We start from the raw sequence: 20,771 nt of genomic DNA on the forward strand, positions 1-20,771 counted from the left end.
GCTTTTTCGTAATTTTCTAGTGCTTAAATAGGATTAAAAATCCATAAAATATTCGTGGTAGCTCAGAAAACTATGATTCTTTTTGCAATAGCCTAGCAATATTGCTAAGGACCGCGGGGCAAAGTTTTAGAATTTTTAGAGCTTGTTTGGACAGTTTTTGCAAAAATGATCAATTATGATGATTAAATTGAAATTTTACATATTGTGATGGATGATTGATTTGATGGGCCCAGGAGGGGCTATGTGATGTGATTGAGTTGTGGATATATGGATTGTGAATATAGAAGTGCGTTTTGAGCCCTTTTGCAGGTTGGGTAGGTCCTAGGTATAGGGGAGACTCTGCCGGATTTTCGGCACGACTTAGGACGTATTTGGTCTTTTTCTTGACTGTATTGAGTCATTTGTATTAAATAATTGTAATGTAATTATCAGGTGAGCCGGGACAGACTTCTTCCTCCGCCCAGCCGCCACAGTAACCGTTGTTAAGTCTGTGAGTAAAATATTAATTTTAATTGTAATTTCACTATTATTATATGTTCAAGCAAGCTCATGCATCACTTATATGCATATATCTATGTAGATAAACTTTAGGCACGATTTATGTTGCATTGATAACTGTTAAAGTGCCATGGATGTTGTTGTGGTAATTTGGAGCAGTGTGCGTGCGTTGGCATGCGTGTGATGTGGTGTGGACTATGGATAGGACGGGTAGTCACGGCTTGAGTTCTTCGCTGGGACCCGATCCTTCGGAGGGTAGTCACGGCTTGAGTTCTTCGCTGGGACCCCCGATTTGGTTTATTAAGCGAAAGTCCGACTTGAGTTCTTCGCTGGCACCAGGTTGGATTTAAGAGAGCTGTATAGGGGATCAGCTCCCATATATTATGATTGATACTACAGGGTGTGTGAGTGCTCCAAATTACCTTTTTGATGTTATGATGTGAAAATGTTGTTGATGTTGCATTTCACTCTACAGGGTGCATTAGTTTTAGATAGTTATAGAGATTATGGTTAAAATTGATATTTTACTCTCTGAGTCGAACGCTCACTCCTGTTCAATATTTTTCCAGGCCACAGGAAGATATTTTTGAGGTTAACCTGCTTCCTTTCCTCGCAGGTTATTTATCAATGTTTGTGTAATTTTATTAACTCTTAGAATTTTCGCATGTGTTAGAAGTATTTATTTGATTTTGGTCTATAATATTATTATCATGTTGGACCTGTAAACATATAATGATGTGCCTGTTTGATGGATTGGATGAGGGAGCTGAGCTCCCATTTATTTTTATGCTGATGAGTATGTGGAGGGTGAGCTGAGCTCCCCAATTGATGATATATTTTGTTTACAGGTCGGGTGAGCCAAAAACTCCCCGTTGAAAGGTCCACTTTATGGCCGGACTCCATCAGGTTGATTTCTTGATATTGGGCCCAAATGGGCCTTAGAGTTGGATTAATGAATAGTTAGGCTTACTACAGGCCTCGGGGGCTTTAGGCTGGTCCAGGTCCTAGTGTCGGTCCGGCGCATAGGTTGGGCCGTGACACATATTTAGGATTTGCATTAAACAATTCACTAAAATCTTGGATATGTCTTGTTAGAGTGCTTTCTTTTTCTTTCCTTGCAGGTGAATTTGAGGCCCTTTTTAATCCTGATGAATCTGCTTTGTCTTGTGTTTTTTTCTTTTTCTTTTTTTTTAATCCTTCCAAGCTACTCAACAACTTTGCTCTATCTCTACCCATTATGCAAAAATCCTTTCTTTTAATTATTGTTTTCTCGCTGAGGATGGCTTGATTTGAAGGTTTAAAATCCATGCACAATCACGTCTTCTATAAAAAATAGAGAGCTGATGGTGTGGCTTACAGATCATAGCGATAGCCCATAGGCATAGACCTCATAGGTGGAGAAAAAAAAGAAAGCTCTTCTTCAATGATATTGATTTGATCTCTCTCTCTCTCTTTCATTTTAAAACTCTGCAAACAGCCTTAAAGTATGAACTGACATTTTGATAGCCAATTACATCTTCTTAATTAGAAACTCTGACACTGTTATTATATAATAATATTATATAGTACATCATTAATTAATTATCTTAGTCAATCATTTACTAATTTAATAAAGCATAATTTATTATCTTGTGGCGAAAGAAAAGGATGCTGCAAGAGCAAGGCTTTGCACGAATGCTCACGAGGCTTCCCATTTGATCTTTTCTTTATTTTAGTATAATTGGTCAGAGATGATGATGCCTTTCTCCATGTTAATTTATAATCCATTTTTAGTGTCACAAAGCTGGGATGGTGTAGGGTTAAGGGGGAAATACTGGGATTAGTAGGGTTGAAAATGGGATTAAGATGGAAAAAGAGGGGGCTTAGGGGAAATAACACGTGATGTTTGAATGTTGGGAACATTGGAAAGAGTGGAAGTCGTGGCCAGATATGATGATGTCAGTAGAGCCATGTGATAGTATCATAGACATGTGCTGCAAATATGGGTTAATGACGGGATTATATGTGTAATTATGTTTAATAATAACACACGATACTGAAATTCTTCTCAGATTAGCCTGTCACCAAAAGATATTTATTCGCTCTCAAATATAAACAGAAAAAGAAAAGAACAAAAAGATGCCAATTCCAAATTCCAATTTCAAATGATTTGCCATTTTGTGGGAACCCAATTCAACAACAGTTTCATCTGCCATTGCCTTGACAAATAAATAATATATTATTATTATTATTATTATTATTATTATTACAGCTTAACTGCCTTACAATGTGAATGGAAGTAAATTGGAGACTTCCAAAAATGGTTTAAAAAGGAAATTAATTTTTGATATTATTTGAGAATTTAGTTTAAATGGTAAATGAAATAAAATTAGTTAATCTTTTACTACATTTCATTTCTTTTTTTTTCTTCTTCACCTTTATTAATCCTACTTTGTAAAAAAAATAATATCTAAAAAAATTATTTTTTTAAATAGAGTTAAAATCCATTTTTAATAGAACCCTTAATAACAGTAATTCATTAATAACTCAATTTCTTATGGAAAAAAACATAGCAACTGGCATACTTCTAAAAAAATTAACTTTATAATCATCATTGACATATGCAAGCAAAGTCGCAATTGACCGATAGAATCACCTTCTACTCTTGCAGGGCGCATGAAGTTAAAGTTATTAAGCTGCCTCTTCGTTTTGGGCACAAAAAAAAGTGCAAAGCAGAGAGGCAAAACCCGATTCCCTCCTGAAGTTTGAGGTGCTTTTATTTTCCAGGCTTTTGGGTACTTTCCTTTTAAATCTAGACATGCAAGCTGGAGCCCTACATTTCTCAAGCTTTGTTCATAAGAAATATAGCATGCAATCAGGCCAATAATGTCCCAAAAATAGGTCTAGAAAAGATAATTGAAAATAATAGTTTGAGAGCGAGGGAGATAAGAGAGATCAAAGGCGATTTTCTGATTAATAAATTTAAGAAAATCCATATATTATTCCCTAAGAGAAGCTTAACAGATTCTAGAAACATCGTAATTTTCTAGTCTGTCTTACAAAATTCTCAAATTCAACTAAGACCACGCATAGCAAATTCTACATGTTTAGCCACAGCCAAATGCGAGAATCGGACAACAGTGTACTACAAAATGAGAAGATGAATAAAAAATAACTTCGTCTTCAGTTAAGTCCTTTTCTCCTCTTAGGGGAACTGTTGCTGTTACTGCTACTACAATCAGCACAAAACCAATCCTCCTCTGGAATATTTTCAAGAGGAGGATCACAACAGTCTATGTGCATACCTATCCCACAACCAACAGAACCACTTTCATCACCGCATATCAGCATAACCTCCCCTCTATTGCGACATCCACAAACTTGACAGGCTATGTCATCGCCACTATAATCATCTGATGGTGTCAAGTCTTCAACAATCTCTTCTGCCTTGCTCAATAGGTTAGCAAATGACTTCTCTGCCCAAGCATGAGTATTGTATAGAACATGTCTCTCCAGAGAATAACCAGGCTTGCAGACATACTCCACCAAGTAATCAGCCGCAATGCAGGGTATCTCATGTCGTAGGAACTCTTGAACCCACAAATCAACACGTGGCATACCAGGACTGATAATGGCATAGTCAACCCCAGATGTGAGGAAGCGGGTGTAAGGAGGAGAAGTTGCTAATATAGTCCCATCACCTGCCTTCACAACTCGCTTCAGAGTATCCTGTTTGTTAAGCAAGTACAGAAAATGTATCAAAAAAATAGCATTGTTGAGTTGAATTCTAGTCCAGGGAAGACCAAAGTCCTAAAATATTTTCTGGAACATATATAGTACAAGCAAAGGAAAAAGTCAAGGCAAAAAATATTTGAAAAGAAACCATACCAAAGATGGTGCAATGCATTCTCCATAAATAATAACACGCATGCCATTGAAGGCACCATGACCAGTTTTCTCCCGTAAGAGCCGCCACTTCCTTGGAGCCTCTAAATTAATTGCACCATCTTCACTAAGGCCGTGCTTATGCCATTCATATGGCTCCTCATCCACAAACCTTCCTGCTTGACTACAAGAAGCAAGATAATCGGTCTTTAGAATCCACCTGCATTCAATATGTCATCTTCTCAGCAAACCAGATGCTACTCCATAGCAATCACAAAAATAATAGTAAGGTAAGATTATTATGCAAATTTCTGGCAGTCATGCAGGGCATCTGTACCTTCCAGAGGCTGCAGCAGCAAAAAACTTTTCTGTCCTACGAATTGGGTCTGGAGCTATGAAGTGCGTTGCCTGGTATGACCACTGATGAGAATCCCTGAAGAATTTTCCTTTCAAACGCCTAATGACTTGCTGAAACTCCTTTCTCTGTAGCTTATGCCCACTCAAAATAAACCATATAGGTTCAGTTTTCACTTGCTTTGAAACTTCTCTCACCAAAATACAATTAAGATTGCTTTTCCCAGACTTCTGCTTAATCTTCATTGACACATTATCAGACTTAAGGGTTGTTTTTCTGACATGACCTTTAAACTGACTTATTCTTTGATCTCCATCAACAATTGGCTTATTCTCCTTCTCTGCTTCCATGGAGTTGTCAGATTTTCTCTTAGATACATTTCTGCTCTTAGTTTGACCTGCAGAACATGGCTTACCTTTCTCCTCCTCAATAGCTGTCTCAACAATGTCCTTGCCATTGCAAGTCTCTTCTCTAACTGAAACTTTCTTAGATTTTGCATGTCCAGAGACAGGAGGGACAGTCTTTATCTTGGACTTGCCTGGTGGCTGTTTTTTGCCTTGCCTTAGTTTCCCTTTCATACAATTTGCTTTACAGATTGTTTTATCTTTCTGCTGGAGTTGAACTGCATTCTTCTCTTCCTTTGCACCATCATCCCTGTCAGCAGCAGCATTGTTTGTTGAATGCCGAGCACCATCTGGTTTAACCTCCATCTTATCATCTGCTTTAGGTGACAAATCAACCACCCCAGCCTTCACTTCATCAAGTATACCCTCACTTGTGTCGTTATCCTCTGGAGCTTCTGTTTCATCATCCATAAAAGTAGTCTCATTCTCAACATTATCTCTGGATTTTGTGCCAATTTGCGTCTCTGCCTCCTTTGCTGCAATAACATTGACAGTTTCAGGGAATGTTGCATGGTCGTTGAAACTGGAGGAGTTCTCATGATCTGCTGTTTCTATAGACAGACCAACTACAGGTTCATTTTGAGCAGCAACTTTTTTTAAATAAATAGACCCTTTTTGGTTAGCATTACTTTTCAGTTTTGATCTAGAACCCAGTGTCTTCTTGGCAATCATCTTTATCCTACCTGGTTTGGTAATTAAGTTGCCATTACCTTCCTGAAGCTTTTCCAAATTAGCAATCACCTGAGATTTCTCTGTCTCTGAGTTTCTGTTAGGGGGAGATGGAACCTGTTTATCTTGCTGCAGATGACACGCAGCCTCTGCATCTGCAACCACATTTTCAGATTTTTTAACTCCAAAATCTCCACCTTCAGGCTTGCTAACCAAACTGGACTTTCTCAATGTCTTTAAGGATGTTTGCAGCATCTTTTCATCCAAATTCTCATTTTGATCATTCTCTGAGACTGCATTTTCAAGGAACAGCAGATCTTGTGCGAATGGCTTCGCTTTAAATTTTGATGATTTGCCTGTTGAAACATCAGCATGGGACTTTTGTGCAGCATCAAGACTAACTGATGGACTTCCTGTCACATCATGATACTGGTTATTAATCTTAGACAAACCATCTACCAAAGATGCTTGTTCCAATCCCTGGTTGCAACTAACTGATGGACTGCCTGTCACACTTCTTGGTGGATCATGACTCATATTCTGAGATTTAGGGTTAAAACATGAAACATCTATCTTTTGCTTTTTACTGCTTGAAGCTTCTTTACAAAATGGCTCAATTCCTTTTTGAAGATGCTCAGCATGATCAGATCCAGTTAAGCCCTTAGCATATTCAACTTCAACAGAAGTCTTATTAATGGATTCACCTAATTGAAATTTAGGAGAGCCTCTAATATGTCCCAACTCTCCTGAAAAAGTTGATGTTGGGGATTTCCGTGGGGTTTTCCTTGTGTAACTTACAGCACTAAACTTTGCATCAGAATAAGGCCTTTCAGCACTTCTGGAAATATTTTCCAAGTCATTACCCCCTTCTGTAGAATTTGGAGTTCTCTCTTGTGGATCAGGTAAACCTACAGAAGAAGCATCATTAGAGGTACTAGAGACAGGACAGGCCGACACCTCAGAAACAAAGTTGCTAATAAAGCCTGATGCTGATCTGTTCTTTCTGCTAGGAGTTACTAACATGTCCTTCCCATTCACAACACTTGGCAGACCTTCAGGCTTACTTATATTTTGTGCCATTTTTGGCAGTTCCCCAGTTGATTTGGGTAGTTGACAAGGCTTAGGAGTTCCCATTCTCAAGTGAGGACTGTTATTTGCCATTTCATGACTTGATTGCTTCAAAGCGGGGACCCCAGCTTCCTCCTCAGAATCCTTTGCTTCAGCTTCCATCACCTCCAACTCATAGCCACTGTGGTAAAGGAGTGAGAACTAATCATATGTTTTATTCTTAACAAGTGCACAGAACGATAAAATCAATAATCAAGTGATCAAATATAAGAAAAATTAACATGCCTTATTAATCCATTATATGTACACATTCTGTATTAATGCAACTCGACTTGTCAACATGCTTAGTTCTGTGCAAATTCAATATTTAAAAGATATTTAAAAATTTCAGCCAAATACGTGCATTATCACAAACATATGGCCATATAACAACTTGGTACAGGCTTAAATGTGTGGTAAATCTTGCTAATCATGGCCTTGTGAGAATGGGATGCAATTAAAAGCTTAGGCAACACATACGTAATGGGAATTAAGATTATGCCTCACTCTTGATACTTCATTGTCAAGTAAAAGGAATTATCTTACCTAGATACACAATAATACCTCTAAAATAATTCAATTATATATCTCATGTCCTGCCACAATAGAGCTAAAACTCCATAAATCCTGGTACAGTAATCCAAACTCTGCACTCTCATGATTTGCACCATTTAATTGTTCTTGAGTATGATAATGTTATTATCATTTGGCTACTCATAGATACATCATGAATCATAACAGGTCAATATTATATTTTTCAATCCCATTCAAATACCTTACCTCTTGCTATAATTATCTTCTGGAAGAAGCTCCCAGTCCCTTAAGCTGTAGAAAAAAGAAACAAAATCATTTCATGAAAACTCAGTCACTCACAATACATGGTTAATTATTCACAACATTGCACAAGAAAAAGGCCAACTAACCAGTCTTCTAACCACCGATGGTTAACAAGCTTTATTTTCTTCAATTTCTTGGCAAGTTCATACTTTTCACCTATACAAAGTGGGAGGGTAAATGAACTCTATAAACATTCATTTTTAGCCAGGCACTCCATTATACTAAAAATAACATATGCATTAAAAACAATACATCCTAATTGATCCTGAATGAGCTTTGTCAATGAGAATATCAAAACCGCACCTTCAAATTTATAGCATATGAGATGAGTAACTTTGTTTGCTACCAATGGCTTAGAAAATTGAGCTCCCATCAGGCCAACCATGGTCTAGGAAAAAAAAAAAAAAAAGAGAAAAGAAAGAATTTCATAACATCATATAATCATATGGGGAAAGCCATCTCCAATGGTGCCAGTAACAAAAGCTGTAAGAGGAGAAAATGAACAGGTCATACCATAATGTCATCTCGATCTTGTCGCTGGTATCCAGTTAAGCATATAATTAAATTTTTAGCACCCGCTATGCCATTCAAATCTCTAAGTGGCCTATACATAATCTGCAAACAACCATTCATCATCCATAATTCTAGGCAAGCAAAAGTAATGGCGTCAGGTAATAAACAAAGATCAATCATATTTTCTTTCCATAGCAAGAATTACATGTCCATGAGTAATTATATAGAAGTTTTATCAAAAATAATAAATGAATAGAGAAACTTACAGAAGTGGCATCTACAGCCATTCCAATTTCATAACCATGGTCAACCCATAAACCCGTAACCAGTGTCTTCCCATCTTTCCTTGCAGTAACACAAAGAGGATCATCCTACATAATATAAGAACATTTACTAAAACATATAAGCATTCAATTCCTGAATTCTATAAATCAGATAGCAAAAAATTATGCTTAAAAATTGAAAAAATAGCAATTGAAAGGGAAAACATGATTAAGGACTTACGAAAAGAATGTTATCTACAATCACGTGAGTACAATTTTGACCGTACTGACCAGCATCAATTCCGCCGCCATTAAGAAGCTTGGCTCGAACCTACACATATTGTCAAATTAAAATAGTAACAATACTCAAAAACAGAACCCTTAATCCAAAATGAAATGCTCAAAAACGGAAATAGAAGCACAACAATTTGAGAGAGATAGAGAAAGGGAGACCTCGCGCTCGTTGATGGGATCGAAACCAAAGAGAAGGAAACGGACGGCGAAAAACGCTTTGGAAGGAGAATTGGCTTTCAGCATCGCGGCGAGTTCACCAGATGGAAATGAGAGGAAAACGGATACTTTGAATCTGAAAGAGCAGAGCCTGAGAAATAAAAGAGCGAAAAGCCTTTTTGAATACGAAGTTGTGAACTGAAAGAGAAGAAAATTGCTTAAAGCTTGTCGAGGAAGAGAGGGAATTATTTTTCTGATTTTCGGATTTAATTTTGGGCCCTGGCGGGAGATGGAAATTTGCATTGCGGTGGCAAGTCGATCGCCTCCACGTGATAGGACACGTGTGCACACTTGGTTCGCAAATCTGTCGCCCAAACGGAGGTGGACAAAATTAGTTGGACTGGAGGCCACAGTGCTTGTGTAATGTCCTAAATAAGACGCAGCCCAGGCCCATGTGTACTCATTATGATTGGGCTTTCAATCAGTGTAAAGAAAAATCCCAAATTATCCAGGAAGTATGGGTCTGCAGGCGCAGAGCATTGCCTCTTGTCCTCGTGGCGAACTTTTATTTGACACTTAAAAAATCTACTTATTAGCCGCATCTACAATTAACAATTAAACCAAAGAAAGGTTCGTATTCAGCTGGTCATAACACCTTTCTTCCACCTTGAATAGTTGTGGTCTCTCCGGAGAGAAAGAAAGAGAGAGAGAGCGATGGGTTGGCTAAGTCGATTTGTGGCGGCCGTGACTTTCTTAGCCATCGGGGTGATATTCTCTCCGGAAACCTTTGGATCTAATTCCATTGCTCAGCTACCGACTTATCTGAAACTGGCTCACCTACTCAGCTTTTCCACGGCTTTTGGTGCCGCTCTCTGGGTCACCTTCATCGGTGGCATCATCATGTTCAAGTATGTCTTTTTCTTATCGTTCTCATTTTCAATTAACACTCTATACCTAGTTTATTGCGATTTCTTTAGCTTATGTGTGTTTACTTCAATTTCAAGAATCAGTTAAAATTCGAAACCGATGATTTTTGTTTGGTTTGTTGAAGTGAAATATTACAATCGCATGCGGATTTACCAATTTCAGATTAAGTTTTGTCAAATTTAAAACGATTCTTCCTCTCCCCCTTTTTTCCCTACATGTTGTGAGCTTGCAATTAAGAATTTTATGTTTAAAATTTCTTTTAGAATGATAATTGAGAAACAATTAATTTTGTATGGAGATCAGGAATCTACCAAGGCATCAGTTTGGTAATTTGCAAAGCAAGATGTTTCCTGCATATTTTTGGCTGGTGGGGGTGTGCTGTGCGATATCTGTGGCATCATTTGGTTATTTGCATCCATGGAAATCAGCTTCCCCTTCTGAGAAGTACCAGCTGGGTTTCCTGTTATCTTCCTTGGCTTTCAATCTTACCAATTTGTTTGTCTTTACTCCCATGACTATCGAGGTACAACTCCTGTGATTTGTGAACCCAGTTTTTGTTCTAGGATTTACATTAGCGCTGAGTCAATGTGTACTATTGGAATTAGTTCCCAGCATAATTCATCCATTGCTTTAGAATGTTGAATTGTAATTCCATTTCTGGTTGCGCCTACCTTTTGCTTGGTTATTGAGGAAATTGAGAGAAAAGAAAGAAAGTGATTGTTTTCCTCCTTTTTTTTTTCTTTTTTTGCCTATGTGGTTTTAGACTTCTTGTTGCAAGACATTGAAATTTTCATACATCTCGGTCAAATCTTTGAATTGTATCTAATTAACTGGAAAGTTCAAGGTCCCAAGAGTTGCTTCATGATTAAAAAAAAATTCTTGTCTATGTTCTCAACTACCGCATTTTTTTTTCTAGGAACATATACAGCTAGCAGTCAAAGATAAAGGGCAATGTTAACTTCAGTTAATGATGGCTATCCTTTTTCTTTTCTTTATGTTCCAATTACAAATAATTATCTGAAAAATACTGTGATTCTCTTGTTCTTTATTCTCAGGTTTTTGTTTGAGTTCCATGTCTTAGTTTTTTGATGCATTTTTTTAATTAATTTGTAAATTGACTTGGTGGTTTAGATGATGAGGCAGAGGCACAAGGTGGAGCGGGAAGAAAACATTGGGAATGAAATTGGGTGGTCAAAGAACCAGGAAGTTGCTAAGGCTAACCCAAAGCTTGCTGCAATGAACAAGAAATTTGGCATGATCCATGGTTTTTCATCCCTTGCTAATATTATGTCTTTTGGAAGCCTTGCCATGCATTCATGGTACTTAGCAGGAAAGATGAATCTGTAATTTGTACTTCCGGTGAAGCTTGTTTCTGGCTATAAATTAAATTAACTGGGCAAGGACATGAGTGCTTTCTCTTTGATTATTTCTGGTTGAGTGGTTGTTCCTGGCCAAGCTGTGTATTGTCCTGAACAATGTGTTAAGTTTAAGAAGTTCATCGACCTCACATACTCTGAAATAAAAGTTCACAGATTTATACTTCTATTTGCCCTTTTGGCTCTATGCCTCTATTATCAGTTTCTCATATGAAGTTTGCAGGTAATGCAGATATATCATGTATTTTGGCATAAAATGATGAAAGAAGCATTGTCATCGTATAACTGCCCTTTGGGTTTATTATGTGTATGTTAATACTACAATTTGGAAACTATTTGAATGTTTTGCTCATTGTCATCATAGACACTCTGCATGGCAATTTTCAATCTGCTAATTAATTCATCTCATTTTGCAGTCCATCCACACAGCATAACGCATCAAAGTGTCGGCATTTCATATCTTTGTGGAAAGAGTAGATTTTCCCAATTAAGCAATTAAGTATATTTCACTTCAATTTGTAACACCCCAACGTACATAGAAGAATCTGATACAGATATGTTACCATTTTTAAACTTGGCATACTGTCGTTCATGGGTAACAGCACATGATGTTTCATGTTTTTACTCTGATGAAATGAAATGATTTGAATCCCAATCTTTATTGGCTGAAACAACTTGGCTCGGAAAGTGAATCTACTTTTCGGTTTAAATGGCTTCAGCCTGTACTCTTTTCCCTCTTGCAAACTCAGAAACTTTGTTTCAATGTTATGTTCACTTGGGTTGTAATTTTTTTTTTTTTTCAATACGATGAGTTTTGACTAGGCATCCTCATTCATAAAATTCATCCTGCCATGCATACAGAATATCAGAGAATGAAATCAGAACCTTCCCAGTTGTTCTGAGACATACAATTTGCATGGAATTGGTGAGGTAGATAATTCTGATACGCCTGGTTGTTACTGCGAGAATTTTGAAGTGTTAGAGAGAAAATTAGGTTTTATGACTTTTTTGCATCCTTAACAAATTTGACACGCCCCGTACTTTTCTTCATTATTGATGCTACTGGTAGTGTTTTGACCTTGACTCTGAAGATAGCATAGACTTACGATGGCAAAAGGTAATCAGGTGGATAGCCTTTTGATTGGTGACTCCGATGCTAAAATTAGTGTTCTTAATCTTTTTAGAGAGAGATTAAAGTATTTTTTTTGTAACAGAGAATAATGAAGATAGTAAGCGTATCTCAATCTCCTTTTTGACTGGTATTTATAGGTTTTTAGAAGAAATAGCCGTTGTTCTGCTTAAGACGGTAATTATGGTTGAATATTTATGAATTTATGCAATATATGCTTTACCATATTATATGCGAGATTATCTCTCGGTCCGATGAATCTGTGTTGTATCCGTTTCTGGGTCTTTACTTGGTAAGTGTTTTGCTCACCATTTTGAGCGAACAAAACTATTATTCGATTCTTTTTTCTTATTCTGCTAGTTGAATTTCTGTTTAGATTTGTCATATTTGAAAGTATTTTTTGCTTTAATTATCCACGTTAAAACTATATTTGACTTTCTAACTTATTCTAGAAGGATGGTGTCAAATATCATCTTGTGTTACATATTCTGCCATTGGCAGATTCAAGTTGACGCGGAGTCGAAGACACATTGTCAAATGTATGCTATTCCTGAGGGAGCAAGGGTTAGATGAACGTGTACAGTATACTACGCCTTGTGATAAATTCTGATAGATTCTCTGTCTTAACTTAATCGTGAGCCGCGGCGAAGCCACGTTGAAGACGTGGTGGGCAATTGCCCTCTTTATTTTTGGCTAGAAAAGAAAAATAAGGAATTATTGAGGGCAGTGTTTATATACATTCTCTAACATAATAAATGGGACTCATCTTATAAAATAAAGAAGAAATTACTTTTTATTTTTACAGGGAAAATTATTTTTTTAGTGCTCCCAAAGTCCTAGTGTATTTTCGAATCTTAAAAAAAAAAAAAAAACACTTTTGTTCTAAAAAATAAAATTAACCCCTTATTAAAAAAGGTTTACCCTTTATTAATTTTTCTTTTAATACAAATTTAAATAATAAAATTAAAAAAATGAAAAAATCATTTTGTTGAGAATCAATATTTGTTGTGCGAATTATATCACTAAGTAACTTATTTACCTCTTTTCTATAATTACATCATCAAATTAAATTTTTATAACATAAATATTTAATTTAATAAAATAACGAAAATATATATATTTTTTAATGTTGCTAAAGTCTTTTTCAGATTTATTAGGTCTCAAATTTAAATTTTTGTCAAAGCCAATAAAAAAAAAAACATGTAATTTATTTTTAAGAACATTAAGAATTTCTATTTTCACATTTTTCTAATATTAGTTTGTTGATCTCTGTAATAATTTATGATGGTTAATTATAAAAAAATTCATAGAATATGAGTTAATTGAAATTTAAATACTATTATTTAAAATATTAATTGATACCATGAATAACTATAAAGCTTAACTTAAAACTTTTGAATAATTTTATTCTAGTATGCTAAATTTAATTGTCAATATACAATAAATTTTAATTTAATATATGATTTACCTTTAATAATTTATAAATTAATATGTAAAATATTAAAAAAAAGTTAAATCAAGATCAAATCATGCAAAGCATAATTCAAACATTAATTATTTTCAAAATTTAATACTTTTTTTTGAAAATAAAAATTGAAAACTTAAATATGTTCAACTTCATTTTTCTAATTATTTTTATTAGTGGGAATATTTTATAGGAAAATTAACAAAAATTCAGGAAAAAAAATTGTCTGAAATTTGATTATACTTTATTCAATATAAAAACTATTGAATTTAGTCCTTTCATTCTATAAAGAGTTACGTATATGTCCCTTCAAGAATTATTTTTGCCCCTTAAAAATTCTAGTTTCTCCACCACTGATTATGAGCTTTTATTTTTTATTTTTTTTGGGTGATAACTGATAAGAACATGGGTTGTTTTTGTGAAGGAATCCAATCAATGGACAGGGCAACAGGTGCAAATTTGGGTTCAATCTTGAACTGACCCTGTTGCTGGTATGCAAATTTATTAGGGCTGTTCTTGTTCATATTTTTGGTAAGCTGAATAATCCAATGGAAGCCTGCTGGGTTGAAGACTGTTAGCACTAGCAGTCAAGATCATGGGATGCAACGTCCATGGATTACTACCAACCCAACTAATATGCCGGCCACTAATGAATTTCCCATCCCCACCCAGCGATTCGATTTTAATTGAGTTGTGCTTGAAGCCGATTTTGATTAATACAATACTTTACTAGAGTGGCGCGTGAGCTTAATTAATTTTGTATAATTTTTTATTATTTATATTTACATAAAATTAAAAAATACTAATTATTTTATGATTTGAGTTCAATCGTATTTACTTGAGCTTGTATTTGAAATTTTAAAATTTTAATTGTAATTATTAATTAATTTAATCCAATTTGAGTATCTCAAATATTTCATTGAAATAAGTTTATACTTTGAAAAATTAAATTTAACTAATTTAAGTCTCAAAATTTTAAAATTAAATTGAACGACGTTAATAAAATATTTTAAAAATTATTTTTACAAGCTTGAGTTGTCATCCTATCATCATAAAAAAATAAATAAATGTTTCATAAAATTTTAGCAATCGTGATGTTTTAAAAAAATATATAATATTTTGTTTAATACAAAATTAAGAATTTAAATATTATATTCAAATTTAATAAATTCAATTATTGATAAATAAAGGGCAATTTATAGTTTAATTTAATAATAAATAAATTAATTTTCGAATTATGTTCTTTATTGAATAAATAATCATTGTGTTAAAATTCATTACTAGTGAGTTAAAAATTATAACAGTTTTGTTTATTATATTTTACTTTCTATAATAGTTTAATTTTATAATTTTAATATTTATAACAAATTAATCTCTCAAATTTGAGTTCATTGTTTTAATTTATAAAAAAATAACAGTAAAAATATTAATAAAATAACTAACTTATTTTCATAAATTAAATTATAATTTTTATTATATTTTAAAAATTAAATTATAATTCTTGTCATACTTTAAAATTTAAAAATTATAAAATACCAAAAAAAGAAATTATGAGAGGGGCATTGGCATGTGGACTTTTTCCAAATGATTATATATAAACAAGAGTACTGATTGGTGGTTACTAAACCCCACAAGTGTACCAATAAGCCTAATAAATATCATCCCCTGCCTCTGAAATATGTCCACTTTTTCCAACTTCCCATACCCAACCATATACTCGGCGGTCGGCCCTATTAAATATCAATGGAGCTACCCAACGGTACCGTTACATTCAAAAACTTTTGGTCTGTCCCACAATCCTCTAGGCACTGCTGGTCACTTTCGACTATCTACTAGGCCACCAATCACCATCCCAATAATCAACAAGCCAACTAAAAAAGGTCAAAAAAATAGAAGCAACACAACAAATTCAAGAAGATGACATGAAACCAAAACCCAAACGCTGCTCCAACTGGAACTTTCATCACTGGGGACACGCACCTAGCTTTGTATCCAATTGAGAGCAGACCACGACTTTTTGCTATGTGTTTTGTCCATTTTGCTTCGGTCCTACACTTGAGTTTCAATGTGCTTAATATGTAATGAATCTTAATGCAGATTCCTACTTGTTTCTTTGAATTTGAATTTGAACTTTTCCTCCCAGAGAGAGTTGCTCGTTATACAATTTCACTTAGCAAACAAATCAAAGAGTTTCAAGAACTGGCTATCTATAGATGTTTGCTTGCTTTGTGCATGGCTCAATTATTGATGAACTGATATTGATACTTCGGATAGTTTTAAGTACTGATGGAGATATTTTGATAGTTAGAGCACATTGTATCCACATGCCAACTGTTAGATTAATTTCGTGTTTATAACAATGTACGCCAAAACTTGCTTTTTAGCAGCCTAACAAAAACATTCCAGCAGGTCCCTGTTACAATCAATCACCAACACTTGTAAAAATATTACTGTCAGAATTTTACACCTTGATAGACCAAAATATTGGCTTCTAGTTTCTTTCTACATAACAATATTCTAAATCCCAAGGACTACAGAGAATTTGAATCTTCTTTTTCCCCCTTTTTTTTTTTATTCTAAAGCAATGAACAAAGAATCACCTAATGAATAAATGATCTTGCTGGCCATGTGCCTGTAACCTATACAATATTCCATGTCACAAATGCAATACACTCAAATTAATAGGCTGGTCAATGGAAATTTATCACTCTACATGCTCCCAGAAATAGCAGTCTTGCAGGAAACAACAGAACCACAAGCAAATGCATATGTTGTGATGCAACAAGCCTGCTGAACCGTTTCAAGGATTCTCGTCCAGTCTGCAGGACACCAGAGAAATTGAAATGGTGTTCGCCTATGTTGATAGACACCACAGGCTTCTCCACAATGACACCACCACCGATTCCACGTGGTGCCAGAAGGGACCACCAGAACTTGCGGCGATGCTCTCTCCTACGTTTTCTTATGTGGTTTAGCTCTTGCCGAATTACACTGCGCACAGATTTCAAGTAAGAATTCATGTCGTGATCCCTTTGAATGGTTCCTTCAGAACCATATGCTGAGCGATCACTTAGAATCTCAAGTGGATGGGGTGAGTTTAAGAAAACTGTCTGTGCAGCCCGCAGCAGCTTCTCTGCATCACTAGTGTCAGATGATGGGCAAGTTAAGAAATATAGACCACTGCCTGAGGGAAGGAGATAATGGTGAGGTGAGAATTTCTCATCTGGCTGTAGAATTAAAAGCTCCCCCATTGGAGCATATAGTAGCTTCTGTAATAACATGGCACCCACATTTTAGTTGATATTTATTTCATTGACAACTCCTACTAAGTTCATATTTCATTTAATAGTGGAAAGTACCTGTTTATTAAGACAAGGATGATTCCTGAATTTCCCATTAACAGCCTTCAGAAGCTCTGCAACATGATTAGGATAATTACAAGAAAAGGCTCGGGGCACGATATCTCTATGCAATGTAATTGCCTGAACATGACTTTGTGGCAGCCCAAGCTTGCGAAGTAGATAGTCACCACCACACATGATTGAAGGTGCACCAAATGTTATCACTGGAAGTAAGGACAAGGCTGGCACTTCCCCTCTTATCAACAACATGAGATTTACAAGTAGTGCCAAGCTCCCACCAAGAGAATGCCCTGTGAAACGAAGGGTTGCCTGTCTGCCACAAGACATTAGATGAGCATGGACTTCAGGCAACATCTGTTCATATATACCTTTTGCAGCCTCATAAATGCCTCTATGCACAAGTACATCCAGTCCCTGGAACGAGAAGACAAAAACATTTTATCTATTTTTGGCATTATGTATAAGCAATAGCGTTCTTCAATTGCATTAATTGTCTAAAAAGATGACCTCCCTCAATCTTTCACAAGATAATCCAATGTGAAATCATCATTGAATATTTTGTAATAATCCATTACATTATAAAATAGTCAACAGATATAAACATCATCAGAAAAGGTGGACTAGAATTTGGCAACTATAAAATGAATTTACCTCAAACTGAACAGGCTCAAAAAGTAGATTTGCTTGCCAAGATGCCAGCGACTCAGATCCCTACACAACAGAATATGATATTGACTAAGAACAACGGCATAAACAGAAGAATATCTGTATTAAACAATCAACAAGCATCATTTTTTATTGGTCTCCCCCATTGGTGGTCCAATTGCAACCATGATTGCCTATGAAACACACAACTGATACAAACTCTGCAAAAGACACATGTTTGTTCAATGAAGATTAAAAGCCAACCCCCACTTTATACCTGAATCACAAAGAATCTTGTACCCTGATCATTATCACATATGAACCATTCACATGGTGAAGAGCGTGTTGAACTCAAATCATCAGCAACAGCCTGCTTTATTTCTTCTTTTGCAGCAACCACAGCTGTCACTGAGTCAGTGGTTGCCATGAGAGAAGCCACCTCTGAGTTCAACATATTGAGATTCTCATTGCCTCCAGAGTCTCCTTCAGGACAATTTTTACCAGCCTTTGCCTTTGAGGATTTGAATGGAAGTATGCTTTTGGTATGAGAGTGAAGATAAGAAGCAGCAGATGCAGCTATCTGATAAGCAGTAGAGGCACTTATGCGATGACCATTATTCTTCTGTTCTGTACCCTCTGCATCCTTCTCTAAAAGCCCTTTCTCTGCCTCTTGACCTTCAGCTGGCACCTGAACTTTCTCTGCTTTCATTACCAATTCGCTTTTCTCAATCGATGAAGTTACAAACTGGAGGCCACGATATTTTAAGAGATTTCCTGCCTGATTCAACAGGAGGAAAAAAATATTCATCAGCCTTAAGTTGTCTATAAATCTAACTAATTTTTCAAATAAGGAAGGAACACAATCAAAAATTAATGAATTAATTTCTTTGAAGACAGCAAATTAATAGAATATGATCCTTTAAACTAGTCATTTATTGCGCAGTTAAGTTACAGACTTCACAAAGGGGATCTTCTAAAAAATCAAAAACTTGTCTAATGACAAATGACATCCATCCTTCTGGTTGAGGCAGCCTAGGTACATTGTTAGCAGATTATTAAAGAAGTTGATAGATTCATGCATTAGAGGGCGTAAAAGCATTCAAACCAAAAGTTTTTCAAGTATTCCATTCCATGAAAGCAGAGGAACTTGAGGTTGAAGATCCCAAATGTATGAACTATATGATTCAGTCTATCAACTATCGATTCAACCCATCTGACTCAATCAAAGATAGATTTAGTCACGATCTAAGAAAGAAACAACAAATTTTTGGATCCATAGCATCTAAGAACCCATAAACCCATTAATGAAATCCCACACCTCTAGTCCCTACGTAATCACCAAGAAAAACAGAGTTCAACAGATTTGTTCATTTTAGATAGAAGTAACATAAAAGAAATGTTTTGATCAAAACAATTGATGAAAAAAGAAAACAAAGAGGCAAATTCGGTACCTTGATTTTGGGTATGGTATAGGCCAAGCTTCCTAGATACGCCATTTGCGAGTAAAGCTTGGCTTCGGCTAATGACACCTTCCGTAACAATCTCGAAAACGAATCCGTATCAAATTCAATTTCTTTATCGTCATCATCCTCAACTCTACACACATCACACTCTTCCTCTTCCTCGTTATCAACGGCATCATTGGACGCACCTTCAATTGGTCCTTCACCGCTCCTGCTCCTCTGTTCCTCTTCCTCCTTCCAGAGGGACCTCACATGCAAAATCTTTAACACCCAGTTCCCCTTTCGTCCTTCGGACGAGCCCATTGTTCTGTCCTGGGCATCTTCCCCAGTACCATTTCTCGTCTCTACATGATCAACCAAGACGGCGTCGTCAACAGCCACCCCTTTATACCTATTACTTTGACCTCCACCAGGCCACAAAGACTGCAAAGGGTATCTAAAAGAGAACATGGATGCGGCTTTCTGAGGCGGCGCGGCAGCGACAGTAGTGGATTTCTCCCGAGCCACCGCACTCACCTGCGATGCGTTGGAACGGGCTTCCAAAGCCCCACTGACGGAGATCGACGGAGCGATACCGTGGATTCCTGTTTTTAAACAAAGAGTATCCATTTCCCGGAGGCGTGAGTTGTTAATAAAAATTTTCTTTCCTTGGCTTGCTTGAATGTTTGGTTGCTAATTTATAGACGGGGAATCATGGACAGGGGTTGAGCCGTTGAGCGGTATTAAGAAAACGCCCACCGCCAACCCAGGGTTTAAGGGGAAATTATGGAGTATATCAGGTGGATATAAAACTTATATACACAATAATAATTAAATTTTTATTTTAGATTAATTAATTTTGATTATATATTTTTTTTTAAATATAAATTCATATTAAAATAATAAATTATACATTACTGTAGAAAAAGTCCACCGAAAGCTTAGGGCGTTTACGTGCCCCCACAATCTTTGAATTTTTCACGTTGTCGTCTTCTTTTTCTCCTCCTTGTGTATAATTAATGTGTAAAATGCACCATCAGTTCCTTAATTTTAATTTTTGGGATTATTTCATTTGATTACTTAATTTTAATTTACTAAAAAAAATATTTTTATTTTAATTTTATTTAAAAAAAACCCTATTTATCATAATTAATTTTTATTTTTATTTTTATTTTTTTCTTATTTTATGATTAAATTAATTAATAAATTTATCAATAAAATTATTTTATTTTAACTAAATTTATGACTAAAATTATTAATTACATATATATTATTTATTACTAATTAAAATTTAATTTGTAATAATATGGGAAAATAATAAAAAAATAATGAATTTTTAATCTTAAAATTATATTTTATTAATATATATATCATATCAATATTTTCGTTTTTATATAAAAAATAATAATAATAATTTGTAGATTTAATTTTGATTAAAAATTAATTAAAAAAATTTAAAAACATA

General features: G+C 35.3%; 3 protein-coding genes across 3 annotated transcripts; 1 reads left to right on the top strand and 2 right to left on the bottom strand.

The window, feature by feature from the left end:
- Positions 1-3,423: 3,423 nt before the first annotated feature.
- LOC110656402 (BRCT domain-containing protein At4g02110) lies at positions 3,424-9,206 on the bottom strand. The gene is made up of 10 exons (XM_021813135.2): positions 8,964-9,206; positions 8,752-8,841; positions 8,514-8,618; positions 8,248-8,349; positions 8,038-8,122; positions 7,821-7,890; positions 7,678-7,722; positions 4,700-7,039; positions 4,366-4,582; positions 3,424-4,206 (listed from the first exon to the last, which is right to left on the bottom strand). The coding sequence occupies exons 1-10, from the start codon at positions 9,045-9,047 to the stop codon at positions 3,661-3,663; spliced, it is 3,684 nt and encodes a 1,227-aa protein (XP_021668827.2). The 5' UTR covers positions 9,048-9,206; the 3' UTR covers positions 3,424-3,660.
- Positions 9,207-9,574: 368 nt separating this feature from the next.
- Positions 9,575-11,432, top strand: LOC110656401 (uncharacterized). The gene is made up of 3 exons (XM_021813134.2): positions 9,575-9,868; positions 10,191-10,410; positions 11,019-11,432. The coding sequence occupies exons 1-3, from the start codon at positions 9,675-9,677 to the stop codon at positions 11,232-11,234; spliced, it is 630 nt and encodes a 209-aa protein (XP_021668826.1). The 5' UTR covers positions 9,575-9,674; the 3' UTR covers positions 11,235-11,432.
- A 4,839-nt stretch (positions 11,433-16,271) lies between these two features.
- Positions 16,272-20,112, bottom strand: LOC110656400 (phospholipase A1 PLIP2, chloroplastic). Its single transcript, XM_021813133.2, has 5 exons — positions 19,316-20,112; positions 18,142-18,642; positions 17,871-17,930; positions 17,217-17,633; positions 16,272-17,126 (listed from the first exon to the last, which is right to left on the bottom strand). The coding sequence occupies exons 1-5, from the start codon at positions 19,934-19,936 to the stop codon at positions 16,548-16,550; spliced, it is 2,178 nt and encodes a 725-aa protein (XP_021668825.2). The 5' UTR covers positions 19,937-20,112; the 3' UTR covers positions 16,272-16,547.
- Between the last annotated feature and the right edge of the window lie 659 nt (positions 20,113-20,771).

This window comes from Hevea brasiliensis, chromosome 9 (genome assembly GCF_030052815.1).
Source record: "Hevea brasiliensis isolate MT/VB/25A 57/8 chromosome 9, ASM3005281v1, whole genome shotgun sequence".
Classification (NCBI taxonomy): Eukaryota; Viridiplantae; Streptophyta; class Magnoliopsida; order Malpighiales; family Euphorbiaceae; genus Hevea; species Hevea brasiliensis.